Source organism: Natator depressus, chromosome 22, assembly GCF_965152275.1.
Source record: "Natator depressus isolate rNatDep1 chromosome 22, rNatDep2.hap1, whole genome shotgun sequence".
Taxonomy (NCBI): domain Eukaryota; kingdom Metazoa; phylum Chordata; order Testudines; family Cheloniidae; genus Natator; species Natator depressus.
The window spans coordinates 18,794,025-18,814,578 of NC_134255.1; the positions used below are offsets into that span (position 1 = coordinate 18,794,025).

At 44.3% G+C, this 20,554-nt stretch overlaps 2 protein-coding genes across 4 annotated transcripts in view; both read left to right on the top strand.

The window, feature by feature from the left end:
* UBE4A (ubiquitination factor E4A) overlaps positions 1-9,813 on the top strand; it is a 29,805-nt gene extending 19,992 nt beyond the window's left edge. For all 3 annotated transcript variants that reach the window (XM_074936912.1, XM_074936914.1, XM_074936913.1), the window contains exons 13-20: positions 581-768; positions 2,478-2,578; positions 2,705-2,818; positions 4,585-4,759; positions 4,891-5,071; positions 5,966-6,113; positions 8,153-8,310; positions 9,309-9,813. In XM_074936912.1, coding sequence (XP_074793013.1) covers positions 581-768; positions 2,478-2,578; positions 2,705-2,818; positions 4,585-4,759; positions 4,891-5,071; positions 5,966-6,113; positions 8,153-8,310; positions 9,309-9,447 — 1,204 coding nt within the window. In that variant the 3' untranslated portion in view covers positions 9,448-9,813. The remainder of the gene's footprint in view (positions 1-580; positions 769-2,477; positions 2,579-2,704; positions 2,819-4,584; positions 4,760-4,890; positions 5,072-5,965; positions 6,114-8,152; positions 8,311-9,308) is intronic.
* A 2,454-nt stretch (positions 9,814-12,267) lies between these two features.
* ATP5MG (ATP synthase membrane subunit g) lies at positions 12,268-19,261 on the top strand. The gene is made up of 3 exons (XM_074936765.1): positions 12,268-12,437; positions 16,657-16,817; positions 19,073-19,261. The coding sequence occupies exons 1-3, from the start codon at positions 12,374-12,376 to the stop codon at positions 19,169-19,171; spliced, it is 324 nt and encodes a 107-aa protein (XP_074792866.1). The 5' UTR covers positions 12,268-12,373; the 3' UTR covers positions 19,172-19,261.
* Positions 19,262-20,554: the final 1,293 nt, after the last annotated feature.

Below are 20,554 nucleotides of genomic sequence, written 5' to 3' on the forward strand. Positions count from 1 at the left end.
CTTTCCCTGACTCACTCTGCAGTTTTGGACAGGTCACTAAACCCCTGTGCCCCACCTCTATAATGGGGACAATAATGCTTACCCACCCTTGCTGAATGCTCTGATATATTCGTAAGAGCACTCTGTAAGTTCAAAGTACTTCTGCTGTTATATAAATAGGAGACAGAGGCATTAGACAGGTTCAGCACATAGCTGATATAGCAGAATGTTTGCCACCAAAATACATTTGGGCTAGGGCAGAAGAGCCACAACTGATGAGCAAGCACAAACGTGCAGTTGTATGCATCACTGAGAGAATGTTCTAGGAGGGATGAGGCCAAAAGCTTCAACCTTCGCTCCCTTTGTAACCTTTCTGTCTGAGGTTTAACCCCTAGTTACTGAGAACGACCATGGCATGCTGTTAGGAATGCAGGTGATAGGTCAGATGCTTTCAGTTACGTCAGAAGTTTGGCTGCACAAGTGTAGTGGCGTTAGCCAGTCCTGCCCCATGTGGATGGCCACAATCTTTGGGATTCTCTTTGGTCAGTCAAAGTCCCCTTTTGCTCTAACCTGCCCTATTATATCTGTTTTTCTTTCCCAGGATGAAGAATCCTCACCTGCGAGCCAAGCTGGCAGAAGTGCTGGAAGCAGCGATGCCTCACTTAGATCAGGTCCAGAACCCGCTTGTCTCCAGCATGTTCCATCGCGAGCGAGTGTTCTGCTCCTACCAGCATGCTGCCCATCTTGCAGAGGCACTCATCAAGGTCTTTGTGGATATTGAGTTTACAGGTAAACAGGGAAGGGGAGGGGTTTGTCTCTTACCCTGAGAAGAATCTGTGGGAGGATGTCTGCAGGCTTTGACGTACCTTGTTCTGTTGACAGTGGTGCACCAAACCTAATCTATTCAGGCTTGGTCAAATCCATTAGACAGATGGCATTTTAGCAAAAATGCAGCTATTTTGGATTGCTGATACGTGCAAAACTGCAACATATCAGGAAAATAGATGCTCTGGAAAGCTACATTTCATGGTCTAATCAGGTCTATTAACATACTTATCTAGCTGTGCCCACTAGGGGTTCCATCCTGCTCCTATTGAAGACAGCAAAACTCACACTGGTTTCAGCATGAGCCTGTTCAGCTGAGGGGGAAACAAGCACATTTCCATGCTCACAGACCATCCATAGGTGGCTTTTCTCAGAGGCCCCTCCTAGACACATTTGTATTCTGACTGCCCTACATCCCAGCCACCGTCCTAGCCAGGATTCTCTTCTCCCGCTCGATCACCTCCATCAGAGAGGGAGAGTCACTAGGGTGCAAGGAGAGGTGCTCCCCCTTTCTCTCGCAACCAGAGTCTAAGTATGCTGCCTCCACAGCATTTCTGGCCCCTGCTTCCTGGACCTGGGACTCTGCATTCCACTGGCCCTTGCACACTAATTGTATACCCTGACATTGTGCTCCAATGGAATTATCATTTATTCAGAGTCCTCATCCCTAAGAGGTATCCAGCAGCTCAGTAGAGTGAATCAGCACTGCTTGCCTTACATGCTTAATGGTTAATCCAGCTCCCAGTGAAATCAGTGATAGCCTTGCTACTGATGTCCATTGGAACAGGATCGAGCCCTTTGTCTGCTGGGGGATGATTGATGCTGAGTGCTTCAACTTGATTGCTTCCTGTGAGCTGACAGTCAGCACCTGTGCTATTGCAAACCATTGCCAGGGAAGTGGTTTCTACAACACAAACACAGTGAACTCCCAAGCTGCTGTTATTAACTGGGATGAAGAACAGGAGTACTTGTGGCACCTTAGAGACTAACAAATTTATTTGAACATAAGCTTTCATGGGCTACAGCATACGCTAGAATAACTGGGATGCTTATTCTAAGGGAAAATGGAGCAAAAGCATCTGATGTATCAGTCACTTTTTAAAAGTCTGTCATACTTTCAAAGGCACTAGCGTTGGCCTCTTTCCTGTTACTTTGAGGTAAACAGGCCTGAAAATCAGGGCCGTTTATCTCCCCTGGAGTTTAACAATTCCTTTAAAATAGTACAGGAACCTCTCAGATGTCACAGAGTCCTGTCATCTTCCCCAGACTGAGCCAGACTGGTTGCCTTAGTTGGGTAAAACTCTCCAAGTGCATGTAAAGTCTGTATAAAATAAAGTCCCTGGGCTCTGTGAAGCTTATACAATATTGGAGCTGCATAGCAAGAAAAGATTAGGCAACAATGAGTCCAGTGATGATGGCAAGTTTATATTTGAAAGTAGCATTTAATTGGCTCTTGCTTCCTGACTTTGGCTGTGTTTCAGGAACTTGCTGTGAAAGTTATTCCATGCTGAGCACGGTGCACTGTGAAGTCAGCTTTTGAGTTTTCTCAAGGAAGTGAGAAAGTGTTGCTCTCCGGTGGCCTGATGCTAAGTGTGAACTGTAGAGAGGTTAAAAATACAGTGCCAATGCTTGCTGCTGAATTGAAACTTTCTCTCCCTTTTGCTTTTTTTTAGGGGATCCCCATCAGTTTGAGCAGAAGTTTAACTATCGTCGACCCATGTATCCCATTCTCAGGTACATGTGGGGGACAGATTCATACCGGCAAAGTATAAAGGTAAGCTAAGATAAACACATCAGTAGTTTGTTTGGTTTGTACAATGCTGTATTAAGTGTTGAGTTGTGTCCTTAAGTTTGAACTGTGGTGGAGCATTAACTCATCATTTCTGTGTGTGACTTGTAGGGTCTGGCCGATTATGCCTCGGAAAACCTAGAGGCAATGAACCCTCCTCTCTTCCTACGCTTCCTTAACTTGCTCATGAACGATGCCATTTTCCTGTTGGATGAAGCCATACAGGTAGGGCTTGGGAGGCGCTCTAGCTGTGACACCGGAAGCAGGCACAGCTCTTGTATTTGAGATGGCTGATTAAAATACCAGACCTATATCGCAAGTGAAATTAGGCTCATCCTAGCTCCTAGTGGCGTCTGTCTACATCAGATGCTCTCCAAGCAGTTTGGCAGAGTTCAGCTACATTGATCATCAGCTCAGGAGAAACCAAGAGGTGGAATAGTGAGAGGTGCTGGAGGGCATGATCGAAGGACATTGGCAGAACTGTGTTGGGACCTGGGACTAGAACCCCAGGGCTCTTGCAGACCAAGATCAGTATTGGGTTGGTGAGGCTGGAGGGAGGGAGGAAGCCAAAGCAAAAGAAGGTTTTTCAGGTCAGGACTGAAGTATATTGGCACAGTCGTGAGGAAGTCTGCCTTTTGCGTATCTGAACTATAACTGGCTCATGTGAGTCTTCTTGCAGTTTGCAAAAAGAAAAGGAGTACTTGTGGCACCTTAGAGACTAACAAATTTATTTGAGCATAAGCAGTTTGTGATTACCAAATCCTTCTGGCTTCCTTTGCAAAAGCCTTATTATCTTAACAGGTGCTGCTGTCTCAAGACAGCCTTGTCCTTTGGGCTTACAAGGCATCAGACCCAGATGAACTTCTTTGTCCCCAGCGTGTGATTATTTTCTAACCACACCTTTTGGAGCTGCTTCTTGCTACTATAAAAAGGACCCTTTGTTTGGAGAGTTCAGCTGTATGTCCCGTGGTGGAAGTGTGGGCCTGGGGATTAGCAGATGAGTCAGGCAGCGTAGGCCTGTTTGAATGTTTATAGGTTCTTCCTAATGTTGCTTGTGGTTTAAATGAATGTTCTGTGTTTTCGTTTGTTTAAACGTATGTGGCCATGGGAGCCTTGTGTAAACTAAGAGAGAAGAGCTCCTGTCATTGCAGAGTTGGCTCGCTGTGGGACTTGTTGTGACCTGGAACCCTGCTGTGTGAGGTTCACTACATCACTGGGAATACAAAGAGATCCACAGCTGCAAAGAAACTTAAAAGTTACTTCCATGTTATGGCTGAATCTTATTTAACCCCAAAAAATGAAATCCTTGACTAATCTGCTTCACTCTTTACTCAATCCTTCTCCACCCACCTACCAGTTTTTCTCTCCTAGTTTCCCTGATCCTTTTTGAGGCCCCATGTAATTGTTGCTGCTGTCTTGTTCAGCCACAGTGAACTAAACTCGCTTTGGAATCTATCGGTCAGCACTTCTGCTGGTAGTAGGAAGCTCGTGAGAACTTGTGCTGACCTGGCAAAGGAGAGGCCCAGTCTGGAAATTTGAGTTCTGTTATGCCTGGCACCCAGAACTTCAACTGATACCCTGGGCTAATTTATTTCCTTTCTTGGTTTTGATTTATTTGTGTAATTGGTGTTGGTGACAAATACCCAACTGAAAATACCAGAGACTTAAACCCTCTGTTTATCTACAAACCACATTGATCACAGGCAGCAGTAGTTAAGGCTTCCCCCAAACTGCTCTGTCAAGGGGCTTCAGCCTACCCTCAAGGAAAGAGAGGAGTGCCCCCATGGTCCAATTCAACCCAGGTCCTCTTTCCTGGGGTTGCCAATTTTGTAGTGATGTTTCTCTGATGTGCATGTCTGCCTTCTAGGAGACTTCCCGAGACCTACTGAACTCATGGAATGATTTCCCATCTGAGAGGAGATGAAAGCATTCTGAGCTTGCCAGGTTTACTAAGCAGACCATAGCTCACTTCCTCTGCTTTATCTTTACAGTACCTTAGTAAAATAAAAGTTCAGCAGATAGAGAAGGACCGTGGTGAGTGGGACAACCTGTCCCAGGAGGCTCGTCGGGAGAAGGAGTCCAGTCTGCAAATGTTTGGTCAGCTGGCTCGCTTCCACAACATCATGTCCAATGAAACCATCGGAACCCTGGCCTTTCTGACCTCAGGTATGGACAGCAAATCCTTCTGGCTGGGAATCAGAGTGGCAGCGGTTGGGGGAGCTTTGCCTGGTTTAAGGGGCTGGTGCAGAAGGGCTGATTTATTCTGATGCTCAGAGAGCTGTTGGCTTCTGTTCCAGAGATTAAGTCCTTGTTTGTGCACCCTTTCCTTGCTGAGCGCATCATCTCCATGCTGAACTACTTCCTGCAGCACCTGGTTGGTCCTAAAATGGGAGCGTTGAAAGTCAAGGATTTCAGCGAGTTTGACTTCAAACCTCAGCAGCTCGTTTCCGACATCTGCAACATCTACTTAAACCTTGGGTATGTGAGGGTGTGAGAAGCTGCATGGCGGCAGCAGTCCTGGAGAAATAGGACCCCTGTTACAGAATGGATTCATGTTGTGGGGTGGCAAAGAAAAATTATTTCTGGGTATTTATCCCAGGTAATTCCATTAGCAGGATGCTGCAGAGGGCCAAATTCTATCCTGAGTTGACTGCAGTCAGCATAAATCCAACCGGAAATTATTTTGGGTTCTAAAACTTGTTTTTAAACCATCACCCCTCATCTGAGCAAATAAATGTTTAAGGCTTTAAAGAGGGACTCCAAATAATGGAGAGTCTGTATATTAAGTATAGCAGACTTTTCTGTAGGAAATCTGGCAGGTATAATGCCATTTCATGTGATATATGTAGATCTGTTTACATTGGGAGCTGAACTCTGCAAGCTGTGATCGTGTTTAAACATGGTGGTAGTTCGCAGAGTTCTCTCACAATCCCTTGGCCAGTGTGTTGTGTGGTGGTTTTGTATGTTGTGAAAATGTATGTATGTCTTTTTTTTTTTTGAAAATCATGGTAGCCAAGCTATGCTATACACTGGCTTCTTGTCCCTGGTAGGATATAACACATTTTATATTTAAAACACCCACCCCCAAATGATCCACGCTAGCAAGGGAAAACACCTACAACCCTGGCAGCAGTAGCAGAGTTTAAATATTGTTGTAGCTATTGTAAAACCTATCCCAGTGTGGAGACCAGCTAGAAGAAAAGACTTAGCTGTTATGGAGAGGAGTCTTTCTTTTACTTTGCCATCTCCTGTATATGTTTACTGAAGTAATTCAGTTGTTGTGCGGGTTGATGTTTCTGTAGCCTAGCAAATCACTCCTTTTTCACAAATGTCAACTCTTACGTTCTCTTTCTTTTTGCAATTGTGCTTCAGCGATGAAGAGAATTTCTGTGCCACGGTGCCCAAGGATGGGCGCTCCTATTCGCCGACACTGTTCGCTCAGACGGTCAGAGTCCTAAAGAAAATCAATAAGCCTGGCAACATGATAGTGGCTTTCAGTAACCTGGCTGAGCGGATCAAGGTGAGAGGAGTAAGAGGGGAGGAGGACAGTGTTGGTGATTTCATCCATTTATCGATGGTCCCTCTAAGCAGAGTTCTCTATTAATATTTTACTATGAAAGTTCTTGAATTTGCTCCTCAGCTCCTTATCTGATTTATCTCTCTCCTTCTCCCATGGCCTTCAATTGTTGTTCTCCCCCCACCCCCACCCCCCAACACCCACTCACATTCTTCAGTCTCACTCTGGCTCCCAGTCCCAGTATACCTCCCTGGGCTCCTCATCCATTCCCAGTGTCGTTCTGTCCCAGGACTCCATTTCCCAGTTTCTTTGCCCTGGCAGTCCCACTTCTCCCCCACCACGGTGCATCCTGGCTTCTTGTCAGATTTATCTCCTGTTCCCCCATCCATTGGTTTCCAGTCCCCTTGCTCAGCCAGTCCTTGTCTCCTCCCACACCCTGACTCCCAGCTTCCCTCTCCCCTCCAGTCTGTCTCCCCATCCTCCTTGTGCCAGTCTGCTTCCCCCACCTCTACAGGGTCTATCTCTTGTCCCCCTCTGCATGCAGACTAAGCAGCTTCCTTTTACTCACTGCCTGGGTGGCAGTAGCAGCAGGGTCATTGAGACTATGTCTACACAGGGATAAAAGGCACACGTCTGGCTGGGGTCAGCAGACTTAGGCTCGCAGAGCTGAAAAATCATTGTGCAGACTTTCGGGCTTGGGCTGGAGCCCAAGCTCTGGGACCTGGCGAGCGGGAGGGTCCCAAAGCTTGGGCTCCAGCCTGAGCCTCAATGTCTACCCAGCAATTTTTAGCCCCAGTTTTGGGTAAATTCCTGCTCAGATCCAGGCTGTAGCATGTCCAGTGCAGACAGAATCTTCTGGGAATTTAGGTGCTAATATCTAAAAAGTCTCTAATGAGCATATGTAAACTGCAATTTTTCCCCAAGGTCAAATGTGCGCAGATTCTCACAAGGATGGCAAAAGGCATCTCGCTGATACACAGGCCAGCCCCCTGCCAAATTTCAAGTCCCATCTCCAAAGTGTGGTAGTGCTAGAGCTTTTCAAAGAAAAGCTTGCCAGAATATTTTAACAGGGGCATAACAACTTATTTTTCTAGCCTCATCCTTGGAGATGGCTGAGCCATTTTGGCTGAAATTCTCCAAAAAAATTAAGCCCGAGGCAGACACCTGCCATGTAAAATTCCAGCCCAAACAGTTCAAGACTGGCAAAGTTATAAACAATGTAAACAGGGTCTTTCTATGTGAAGTGTTGGGCAACTTGAACACTGGGTTAAGAATACCATCCCTGCTCGTGATATGTGTACATAGCTTTGTAAACATGCATGGTGTTTTACAAGCCAATAAAAGACGATCCCTGATGCAAAGAGGTTAGTCTACCTAGACAAGACAGTATGCTGTAACAGCTTCTGGAAACCCCCTCGGAGCTAGTCAGTCTCTGCATCAGTGCAGGTTTTGGTGGAAAGTTACAACCATGATGCTGCTCAGTAGTGATAGCCATGCTCTTCCAACTATGATGCTGGTCAGTAGCAATGGCTGTGCTCCTTCTAAAAGCTTCCACCCCCGATTTTGCCCTAAGAGGCTTCTGTCCAGCTAAGGGAAAGCTGGTAACTCCCGTCTTCCAGTAGTTAGTTAGTTATGTTCTTGATGCTTTTGCTGTGTCTGAAACTGAAACCAGGAACTGATTTACATTTTGATAATACTTTAACAACTGTAACTATGCAAATTAAAGAACCGTTAAGATTTCAGGAGTTTGCGAAGCAAAGCTGTGCGCCCAGTGTTTATTTGCATGCCACAGCTGTGTTGTGTCTTCTGGGTTCCTGCAGTTTCTTAGCCATGCTGATATCTGAGCTCTGGATATAAACCAAAAGGTTTGGTAGAGCATCCAGTTATGTTCATGGACACATTCTGCCAAGTACTTCGCAAGTGAGAAGTAGTGCCAGACTTTCTGCATTGCTAGGCTCTACTCCTTTGCGAATGTGCAAACTTGAGCTGCTTAACAAAGCTTCACAAAACCTAGCGTTAACAGCTGTGCATCTATCTACCAGTCTCTTGCAGACCGACAGCAGCAGGAAGAGGAGACCTATGCAGATGCATGTGATGAATTCCTTGATCCTATCATGAGCACTTTAATGTCTGACCCTGTGCTGCTGCCATCTTCCCGAGTCACCGTGGATAGGTCAACTATAGCCAGGCATCTCCTCAGGTATTCGAGAAGAGTTAATGGTGTCTGAGTGAGGAGTTAGTGATTCACTAAGGGTTTGCTGGGGAGGGGTTGGTAAGTGTTTTTGCTCTCAGAGATTCAGGCAACACCGAGTGGACACCCCCCATGTATGCATACAGTCTCCTTTCCAAATTTCAAGAGTCTAGGCTCTTAGTTTTGTTATATTTGGAACTGGCTTTGTAATCCATCTTTCTCTCAAAAGCTAACCATTTATCTAGCTGTGTGCAATTTGTGTGTCCTGGACCCTGTGGAATTCAGCTTTCTGAAACTTACAAGTTGCATCCATGTCCAGATTTGCGCAGACCAAACTGTTTCTCATGTTTTTTTGATGGAATAAAGCACATGAGAGGTGCTCAGGCCTACAGACTGAAGTGTGTGTGGGGAGGAGGGGGGGAGATTAAGACTTTTTCTTTTATTTAAAGGTGATTTCAACAATGGGGAAACTGCAGGTGTTTCTTCACCCTGGTTTGTTCAAAAGTCAGTGGATAGGTTGGACAGCTTAGTGAGTACAGATAAAATCCAGAAATGTCTTCCAATAAAGCATGAGATTGCTTTTTTCATCCAAATAGTAGCACATTTCAGTCTGTCTCTAAGTAATTATCTTCTATGTGTTAAGAGTCAGAGGTTTGCTAATTGATCTGGGTTGTGGTTTAAGTTTTCTCTAAAGCACTGTTATATACTCTGGTACTTGTGCTTACCGTGAACCTGATATGCTTTCCTTGAAATTTTAGCCCCAAATGTACCACTGAGAATGTGAATGATGGTGTCATTTCTGAAGATCAGTCTTCTGGGGGATGTTTGGGTGAAGCCTAATGATTATACCTAGTGGCTCATTGTCCACAGGCAGGTCTGATTCACTTGAAGGAACAGGGGCTGTGCCAGTCTCTGGTCCTTGTTTCTTGGCTTCATAACATTAATTTTTAATCATAGGACAGTACTGTCAGAGAATGAGTCTCCTTGACTTTTCCTCTTTCTTATAGTGACCAGACAGATCCTTTTAATCGGAGCCCCCTCACTATGGACCAGATCAGACCAAACACAGAACTGAAAGAGAAGATCCAGCAGTGGCTTGCAGAGAGGAAAAAGCAGAAGGAGCAGCTGGAGGACACACTGAAATGAACAAACGAAAAAACATCCTGACACAAATGAACAATAATTTGTTTGCAAGAGAGTGAAGTCCCCTTGCAGAGACAATGGCTGGTGCTTCAGAGAACCTGTGAATCAGCGCTACAATATACTCTGTCCCCAAGATTGCATTTAGTGCATTGCCACTAGACTGGGAGCCTCTTGTTTAGGCCCTTCCTTTTATCCCCTTCTGTTTTTTGTTTCTTTCCATTAAGACGTCTCAATAATATCAGAAACCTCAACTGCACTACAGTTTCCCAGCCCAGGAATCCTAAGTCCCTTCTTGCTCTGTTGGCCACTGGTTAATTTTCTTCTGTTTGTTCTTCACAGTGTTCGCTGTTCTTAATGACTGTCCTGTCACACATCTCAGCGGCTGTCAGCCACCACCAACAATCTCTTCCTTGTGACTGTTTCCTCTCTGTTACTGCTGCTTTAGCTCCAGACTTGTTTAAACTATGTAATGTTCTATCATATGATGATTAATGTGAAAAAAAACCTTTGTCCACAGCAGCTCTTAAATTAGAGGCTTGTGAGGATGGAAGAGGTTCTCTTATGCAGTTTTGTCTGTAAATATTGGTTGTGTACAAGGGTTTGTGTTCAGCATGGTACATGGCAGTGGGGCAGCACTGAAATCAAAACACTTAGAACATTACATAAAAGTTGGATGTGAATCTCTTAGGGATAGTTGGATGACGTAGCCGCTGCTATAACAAAACTCTCACTGGGACGAGGGAGGTCGTGCTGGAAAAACATGATACTGGTTTTAGAAAAGCCTCTCACTTGGCTGTCGGGGACAGCTAATGATCTGTTACCTGCTGTTTTGCTCAAGGGGCAACCATGCAGGAACTCGACATATCCAGACACACAGGACAAGCTGTTCTCTAATTAGGGTTCCTTGAGTCTCCACATCATTTAAATTAACCTTAATTAGTAATGACCATCTGCTAGGTTTGAGAGCCTGTTGAAAACGGCACTGTCTGTGCATAGACTGTATACATATTCATACAAGTACACTATAAATCCTGCCTACATTTATACTGTACTTTGTGCATGTTAATATGTATCCAGTGTGTATATATACTTAGACACATGCTTTATCAATAAAAATGTCAAGCTTCAAGTTTCTTTGAAGTGCATATTTGGTCTTAAGATGAGCTTGTTCTGAATGGGGGATCTGGGGCAGGTATAACTCCTCTCACTCAAGTGACATTCTCTGCTGTTGTATACAACTATTAAGCTGATGTTTCCCTAGCTGGTCATAACCATACCCTTCTACTGGGGACATGTCTGCAACAAGAAGCGCAGAAACAGCTGAAATTTTTATAATGAAAACTAAGAGTGAAGCTTGGGCTTACTGTGCAGGTTACCTTTAAACAATCAGTTAATATGAGCCTACTAGATAAGGCCTTAAACCATAAGGATCCTTCCCTGAGGGTCATAGGTATGTGCACTCATGCAAACCTAGGAATACCAGAATTTGAGGCTAAATAGTTTAATATATACGTTTTATTCTTGAGGGGCAGGTGTGTGTTGGTTAGTTACATTTATGCATGAGGTAGGCTTACTACTCAGCTTGTGGGAAGAGGGGGTTTTGTGCTGGGAGGGAGGGAGTACTACAGGGATGGCTATCAAGGGCATCAGCCACAAGGCAGAAAAATAAGGAATGTGATTTCTGTGGCGGCTATCTCCAGCCCAGCAACAGGGTTCTAGTTCAGAGGACTTCACCAAGATGGTCACTGAGACTTGCTATAATTGTTCTTTCCTAAAACAAAACATGGTGTAGCGTTTACCTAGCTCAGGGAGTGATACATTCATTACAAATGCCTTAGAGCTATTGAGAACATAAATGGGAAGAAATGGGGGAGTCTGAGAGTGCTAAATCATGAAAGTGGTAGGATTTAATCTTAAATTTTTCAAGTACCCTTGAGAGGGGGCAAGTGTTTTGGAGGCTAATCCCAAAACTGTAACCCAACAAGCAATTTTGTAGAAGTGGCATTTTTGGCAGTGCACAAGGCAGAGGGTTTTTTCCCCTACTGTTTTTTTTTTCTAATAGGTTTTGGCTTTGCTGACACGCACACAAATCATATCCCATAGGCCAGGGGGAGCTAGTTATTTTTTTTTTTGTCAATGGCCAGACTCCGGAGAAAATAACAGAATAAGTAAATAAAAAAATTTTGGGGTCCATTAGATTTGGCCTGTGGTCTGCCTATTAACTTCCCCAGCTGTAGACACATCAAAAAAAGAACTTCTGGCAAGTCTATTTTTGAAAGCTAAAGGCAAGCCTACTGCCAGCCCCTTCTAAGGCCAATCATAGAGTGTCACAGAGAAGGCTCTGAGGTGTGACTAGGAGCCATCTCCCAGCATGACTCCTGTATTAGTGATACCAGCATGACTTGCTTCTTGCAAACTGTGCGATCCTCTCCCTGGGGTTTCTCGCTGCTGGCAAAACTGCCTGGAGGGGCTGCCCCAAGGGCACGGCGTGCCGCAGGCGTTAGCTCGCGGGCCTGGCCGGCAGCCCAAACCCTGCTGGCTGCAGCGAGAGGGCTGGGAGGGCCAGCACGTGGGCAGGGACACAGGAGCTTCTGCAGGAGGCTTCTGCGCGTGCGCCGCTTTGGCTCCCTCGAAGAGACCAGCGTTACGTTGCGCGTGAGCAGCCATTCATGGCCGATAGGTGGCCTTGGCGGGTGCCTGATCAAAATGTTGCCTCTGAAGGGGGAAGAAAATGACGATTCCCCCCCGCCGCCCCTCCCCGCAGGGCTGGGAGTGCGTACGGGCCGTCTGGGGGCGTAGCGAGTGGCGGCGACGTTAGGCGCGGCCCGGGCAGCCTTGACGCAGGGGGCCTTGGGGGGTCCTGCTGTAGGTGACATTCAGGCTCCGGCTCCTTCTTCGGCCGCTGCAGCTGCCGCGCGCCGGTTCCGCCATGGCCCAGGCCGCCCAGAGGCTGATCCAGCGCGTCGTCACCAAGGGCCCGCAGCTGGCGAGCGGTGAGAGCGGGCCGGGGCCGGGGCCGGGGCCGGGCGGTAGCAGCCTGGCCAGCCCTGCCCCTTCCGAGCGGGGGCGCTCGCTGCTGCGCTTAGTCCGGTGGGAACGTGGCCTCCCCGCCCAGCGCGGGGGGACCCGGTGTGGCCTCGGCTCGGGGTGCAGGGAGCGGCCTAGCTCGGGGGCGGGCGGCGGGCGGCCGGGCCAGGCCGCCAGGCGGGCTCTGAAACCTTGTTTGCGTCTTAGGATCTTTTTCCGTGGTTGGTTTATCTGGAGTCTGGACCTCGGCCGAGTCCCAAATTTCTTGGCCAAATAATTCACGACCCCGCTCTAAGTTGTGTGCGTGAGACGGTGAGCGCATCGCCAGGTGTTGGCTCCGTGGGAGGCTTGGCCGGGCGGCCTTTGTCCCTGGATCGGTCCACCCGTGCCAGGTGTCAGAGGGTCGAGGCCTCTACTTCCTCTTACTTTCTTCGGTTGCAAGAAATGGGTTTTTGTCATTGCCCAAGTGACTCTCTCTCTGTATCTTGTAGCCGCATGTTTTTAGCTTAAAAAAAAAAAAGAAGCTTAAAGTGAACACTAAGTAGCTAAAAGAACAGGAGGACTCGTGGCACCTTAGAGACTAACAAATGTATTTGAGCGCAAGCTTTCGTGAGCTACAGCGAGAGGCTACATCATACTGTTCAGTGTCAGTGAAAAGGGGAAACTAAACAACCGAGAAACTTGGCTATTGCAAGATTTTGCAGGATTTTATTGATGACAAAATCTGAGTTTGCAGTAAGTAGTTACTAAATGCTAAGGGGTGGGGAAGAATAACCATAGACTAATTTCAGTTTATATCTATGATAAAGAGAATTTTTTTTTTGAAGTATAACTCCCCTTCAGATTAATATTTCTCAGAGGGCTTTATAAAGGAAGGTATTTTTCCTATTTTAGTGATATGAAACTGAGGTACAGATATGAAGTGACTTCCAGAGGTCATGCAGTAGAGTCCATGTATCCTTTTCCAGTTCAATACTTTATCACATGGGCAAGTAAACAAAAATGGTGGAGAGAAAACGAGCTTATTATGAGCCTTTTAAATGTAAGGCCCATGTCTATCAAGGCATTCCAATTGTAATGGGGAAAGGGGTTAGAGGCAATTGATCAGATGCTTAATAGCCATATTTCCAGATATACTGAGCACCTGTAAATCTCACTGAAGTCTGAGAGGAGTGAGTGCTTAATACTTTCTGAAATCAGGCCTTTCCACCATAAGATGGATCCTCACAACATTCTCCTTGTACCCAAAAGAAACCAACCAATCCCAAACCACCTGAAATAAACCAATTTTAACCGAAACAGTAAATTAACAAAAAAAAAAAATTAAAAATCAATTAGAACCCCCCCACCCCCCAAAAAGGGGGCAGGGGGGGACATGGCAGTGATTCCATTAAGTCTACTATGGATTTTGCTATTACCAGCTTTACATGTAAGGTGCACAGATGCTGTGGTGGTGAGCAGCAGTATAAAACCAAATTAGAACTGCTGTTCCCCTGCCCCTACACCTGTATCTTTAAAGACAAAGATTGAGATGTACAGGGTGCACTAACTTTGGCTCCGATATTTGATGTTAGGATATAGTGATAAGGGAAATGCTGTGTGGTGCAGGATGTGGTGGACTGTGAGCGTAATGGATGTGACAGATATCTATGAAATAGGGAATCAGGATAGTGAGTTGCTAATAGCAAATATATAAACTTTGTTTTTGCTAACAAGCTGTATCAGCTCTTAAGAATTCTGCCTGTTCCTCCTCTTGTTTTTTGTTCTGTGCTAGTCTTGATACCAACTTTATCTTGTACTTTTGGCTCTTTCCACTTGTAGATATCTCAGCCAGTGAGAGCTTTGTAATTACCATGCAGCTTTGCCTATATTATCTGAGGTTCTTTTCCATATGAAAGACATGGTCTACTCTGTAATAGGTTTTCATTTAAAAATATTGCAATCTGCCTGTCCAGCTGGGGACAGTATCTCTAAGAGCAAAATGAAGTGTCTTGAAGAATCAAAAATAGACAAGGCACGACCTATTGAGGGTCAAGAAATATTAAGGGTATTAAATATGAGGTTGTCATTAACAAAACTTCTTTTACTTCTGTGAGTTTAAAATAAGTGGTTCTGTTGGCGTAGTATCAAACTACTTCACAATATCCACAACTGAAAATGACTTAACTGTTGAAGAGTAAAGGGCATAAACTATATAGTCTAGACTCTAGGTTGAACATCTTTTGAGGTTTGAAGACCTTAGCTATACTCTAAATCGTGCTGCAAAACAACTATCCTGGCAGTTGAAGAAAGCATGGGATTTGGTGTAAGGGCTTTCAGTGGAGCAAAGGCCCTTGACTTTGGAATTCACTTTCTCAGTTGGTCTAACAGACTGAATTTTTGATCTTTTGGGTGCAGTGCAGAGTGTCTGTCTCTTTTTCTGAGACTTTCACTTTATGCTGGGTTTAATTTGGAGGGTGGGTTTTCCCCTTTAAATTACTAATGTACAAGCATCCAATTGCACTCAGAATGCTTTTGTAAATTTAAAAATATTGACTTTATCAAACATATGCTGAATTGAAGGTCATTTATTCTAAAACGAAAGATGGAATCTACCTTCATGAGCAAAGACTTCATTCAGCTGTGATTATGGAGACTGGAGAATTTCCACCTCAGTGTTAATTATCCTAATAGTAGAGAGAGAGGGTGTGTACTGAGACATGTATGAGAGATGTAGTTTGCAGGCCACATAGATTGAAGTTTACCTAATGTTTAATTCTTTTGCACCATATAGAGCATAATTGTCAGTAGTTAAACTCTTTTGTGTTTAAATGCTCTCAGCCTATGCAGGGATATTGTCTTAGGTGTAGAATGCTGCAGGAGTTCTGATTGAGTGAAACAATAACATTGTTTTCGTATTACCACTTCTGCAGCTTTTGGGGAGAGGTAGTTGTGCTGCCTAACTAGGAAAAGCTTAATAAAACATGTTTCAACAAGCCCATCAATGGCTATTAGACAAGATGGTCAGGGATGCAACCTCATGCTCTGGGTGTCCCTGGCCTCTGAGTGCCAGAAGCTGGGAGTAGACAACAGGGATCACTGGATGATTGCCTGTTCAGTTCGTTCCTTCTGAAGCACCTGGCATTAGTTACTGTCGGGAGACAGGATACTGGGCCAGATGGCTCATTGGTCTGACCTGATATGGCTGTTTTTATTAAAATGGTTTGACTAGTTTAATTCTAACATCTAATTATTCATGCTTCCAATATTGAGGCATGACATCTTAAGAATAGGAGCAACTAAAATGTCCCCTTAGAAGATTTTTATTAGTTAAAGTCCATAACACACTCTGCTGGCAAAGAACAGTGATGATATTTATCTTCTTTTTCTAATCATTATCTGGCAACTTAAATTTGTAGCTAATTGACTGACAATTCACAACCAGCTGGTTGAACTAGGTACTGACCTGGGTTCATCACATGATAAACTTTTTCATACAGGCTTCCTTGAACGGCTGAGTTCCTAGTGATACACATGTTCTGTACCTTTTAATGCTGTATACAGCCTGCTTAAGTGGATTTGGATGTTGGGAGCACATTAGACCAATCATCTCCACTGGCTTCAGTAAGCTTTGGAGTGGAATGCCAGGTGTTCATTTTCACCTAAAAACCCTTAAAGGTTTGGGACCTGGTTACTTGTGAGACTGCCTCTCTCCTTGTGAGGTGCTGCCACGGTTGAGATCAGAAGAGGTGCTTGAGCTGGAGCTTCCTCAATATAAATGAGTGAGCTTCTGGCAGGGTATTCTGTGAGGAGTCTTTGATATTTAAAATCATCATCCCTCACCTGGTCGGCCAGAGTCCAGATCTGTTAACCTTCTGAGGCTGCGGCTAAATCCACTTATTTCACCTTTCTAAGTTTGAGGGTTTGGGCAGTGGTGGATATATTTATGGGCAGTCCTTCATGTTCATATTGTGACTTTTTAATTAATGGAATAGGCAGCCAGAGCACTGGATGGTTGGTTAGAGCTGTATTTTTAAAAATTAAATAAATGCTCATTACCAAGGAGCAGCTCTGACTCTTGAGACTGGGTGCATGTTTGGTGAAAGCAGGAAATGAATGTGATGCATGAATAAATATTTGTGTCCAGCCCACACATCTGTTTCTTTTAGCCTCCAGTGGATTCATCCTGGTATTTTTCTCTTCCAGCTGCTGTGACTTACTCCAGGCCTCGTTTGGCCACATTTTGGCACTATGCCAGGGTTGAGCTGGTTCCTCCAACCCCTGCTGAGATCCCCAAGGCCATTGACAGCATGAAAGCTATGGTCAAAAGCTTTCAGTCTGGTCACCTCGCACAGCTCACAGTCAAGGTAACTGCAGGCTAAATAAGAACGGATGTGAATAACAGAAGCATGTTTCCCCTGGGGTTTCTCCAGCGATGCTGGTTAACACATTTTTAGCTGGGCTACATCTAGCAGCATAAAAAGCAACCCAGAAAGTGACTTGTGCTTGCTATTTGGACAGAACAGTTAATTTGGTAGACAAGTTGTTGATAAAGCCAGGCTGAACCTGTGCTCTCAGTGAGCTCATTCTGTGACAAAAAAGAAGTTTGACTGGACAAACATCACTTCTGCCTCATGGTGGCTTTTTCCCTAGTGAGTTTTTATACACATTTTAGTATGGCCAGCTGTTGATCTTTCCACTTTGTGTGGGCAGCTGCCTTATTGTCAAAGGGACTTCTGAATGCACTGTCACACTTCTAATAGAAATATCAACGTAGCCAGCCCAGCATGTAGTGTGGTATGAAGGGATATTGGATAATTGACTAGTTTGGAATTGCTGCTTGACCTTTGCAATAACAACCAAAAGCTTAAGGCTAGTTTTAAAACACTGCTACCTTCTACAGTGCAAAGAGGAGGGGTGGGGCTATGTTCTGTTCTTGCTAAGGCAATGGTTCTCAAACTATTGTACTGGTGACCCCTTTCACATAGTAAGCCTCTGAGTGTGGACCCCCCCTTATAAATTAAAAACACTTGTTTATATATCTAACACCATTATAAATGCTGGAGGCAAAGCAGGATTTGGGGTGGAGGCTGACAGCTCGTGACCCCCCCCATGTAATAACCTCATGACCCCCTAAGGGGTCCCGACCCCCAGTTTGAGAATCCCTGTGCTAAGGGCTGTAACTCTTTTGGGTTTGGCTCATAGATCCATTTTTTTCCCCTAAAATATTCTATCCTTAATAGGAATGTGGGCATTGACAGGCTGGATCAGACCAGTAGTTCTCCTAGTCCAGGATCCTGTCGCTGATGGCGACAAGTACTAGATACTTAAGAGGAAGGTGCAAAAACCTAGAGTTGGGTAGCTATGTGATAACCTGTCCCACGGAAAGTTGCCTTCTAACTCTTAGTTTTTAGATAGCGCCTTATTCCCTTCCCAACTCTTGCAAATATCTATTACAAATTTGAATATTCATGTCACCCATGTAAATAGCTCTGTCTCAATTAGTTTTTAACTTGCTGCTTTTCAGTTTCATTGAATGTCCCCTTGTTCTTGTATTGCACAATGGGGTTAGCCTCCAGGTGCTTCTACAATATAAATAATAAAGCAAGGTCCAACAAACCAGTAATTTCTAGGCCCCTTTTCCAACTAGAATACCCCCTTCTTGATCTGTAAAGTCATTCAGTAATAGACTTCTTTCCCTTAGGAATGGGAGTGCAAAATGAAGACTAGTTCTCTGAACTTATTACCTGCAGATCTGGTTCTTTAATTGCTGAGTCCAGGTCTTCTGATGGATGCCCCTTTAACGCTTCACATTTAAATCTCTCTTCCTGAAGTTACCTCCAGCATTTTGAAAACCTTGTTCATTTATATAGTGTCAGTCTTCAAAATAACTTTTTAAATAAAAATGGGTCGTCTTTGCTTCAGAATTAGCTAAAAAGCAGAGGTCTGATCTTATGATCCTGAAGCATCGCACGTCTGCTGCATGTTTCTCTGGAGTCTGGCAGATACAGTTTAAGAGCTGCAGGTATTTTGTGTACAGAGTAATATTTTCCAGGAACTTATTGAACCACTGGCATCCTAGCTTAAAAACCAATAGAGCTGTTGTCATTAAGGAGTGAAACACTTGGAGAATTTGTAGGTTAAGTGTTGAATAGCATTTTTAATGTAACAGTTTTTCATTTCTTAATCCTACCACTTCTAGTAGAGCATAGATGTTTTTTTGGCAGCCGGCTTTTCTTCAACATCCATTCACGTGACTCAAATGTCAATAGGTACCAGATCTGCCCACCAGTACTGAACAGCTATTTCATAGGCCTAGTGTATTGCTTGGCACTAAAACTTGGATGGTCTTTTCAGTATTTATGCTTTACAGTGTTCTCTTTGAAGGGCTCTGACAGCTAAGCTGTAGTTAAGACTTGAGCGCACTTTAGTATGTACTATGATTGCTTGGGTGGGGGAGAGTAAATTGTTAATAGCATTCTTTGCTTTAGCTAAAGATCCTACCTCATTAACATGGGTGGCTTTCTTGCCATCACAACCAAACTTTGTGTATGGTTAACAAAGCAAAGGGAGACGTTACTGCAATAGCAAACATTCTAAATTGTGGCTTTCTTTCTTTCAGGAAGCTCTGAGGAACGGTTTGGTGGCCACAGAGGTGCTGATGTGGTTTTACATCGGTGAGATCATAGGCAGAGGCAGCCTGATTGGATACAATGTTTGAAGACTAATCTTTAGTAGTCTTATGTTTCACTTTTTTGTCCCCTAAGTCTGTAACAGTATTTGACAAAATAAAACCAGGAAATGATGTGGAGTTGTGGTGGTCTCTGTTAGTGGTGTTTACAGTGTGAGCTTGTCCCCATCCTGTTAGCATTGCCAGCTGTGCAGAAAGGATCAGTTAGTATCTAGCTGCGTGGAGGCCATCCCTCTTCAAGCATTACCACACACAAGGAAATAGTTATACCCCTGTGCTGCTTTCATAACACTTGAAAATGTGAATCTTTTACCATACCAGGTTAACTTGGATTGAAACTTTTTTTCTGGTCATTTAGGACTAGTGCTTGGGAATGTCTACTGGCTATGAAACCTTTTTGTTTGGTCTGCTAAAGTGTTTATAGCTGGGGATTGTGATCCTCAGATCTGTATCACACAAGCTGCATTTTTTATTTTGATGCTGACAGTTTTAGCAGCAGATGTTACAGAAACAGTAGAAGCCAGTGCTTTAAACCATGAGACAGCAACTTGGCACCCCAGATTTATCAAATGGTATAAAGCATTTTCTTTAATTCTACCAGGCTGAGTTAAAATATGTCAGGTATACGTAAAGAGCTGGAAAAAGAAGGTAATCCAAATAGGCCTCTAAAATCTTACCTCACAACCGATAGGTGCAAGTCATCCAATAATCAATAGTCTTGCTGTGTTCATCTGAGAGGCTTTCTGAGATACAAGTACAAAAACTTCCTCACTGTGTGATCTAACCCATATGGTTAACTCTACAAACTGTACCTTTCCCTACTTGTTTTAAAATCAGGCAGAATGCTTGATAATGGCACTATCTGTTTGATGGGACTTATTCTTTACTATTTATATTGCCATAGAAAATAGAGTTTCTATTAAAAAAACAAATCAGCTGCTTTTCCTTCTTTTAGCAAGACTAGTAGTGGCTCAACTTAAAATCACCTGTTAAGCCTTCTGCAACCAGGCCTGACTGCTAGTCAGATAGAATGGTGACAAGTTTCAGAGTAACAGCCGTGTTAGTCTGTATTCGCAAAAAGAAAAGGAGTACTTGTGGCACCTTAGAGACTAACCAATTTATTTGAGCATGAGCTTTCGTGAGCTGTACGAAATAGCTGTAGCTCACGAAAGCTTACGCTCAAATAAATTGGTTAGTCTCTAAGGTGCCACTAGTACTCCTTTTCTTAATGGTGACAAGTGTGTCTCTCCATCAGAACTTCATTTAATACATGGCTTCACTAGACAAAATCCAGCCTCCTCCAAAGTAAAGATATAGAACAAAGCATAGCTTCTGTTCCTTAGCAGGATCTCTAGGCTGTGAGGTTACAGTATTGGTAGAAAAACATGATTCATCTTAAGTTTGCTGGCTCTA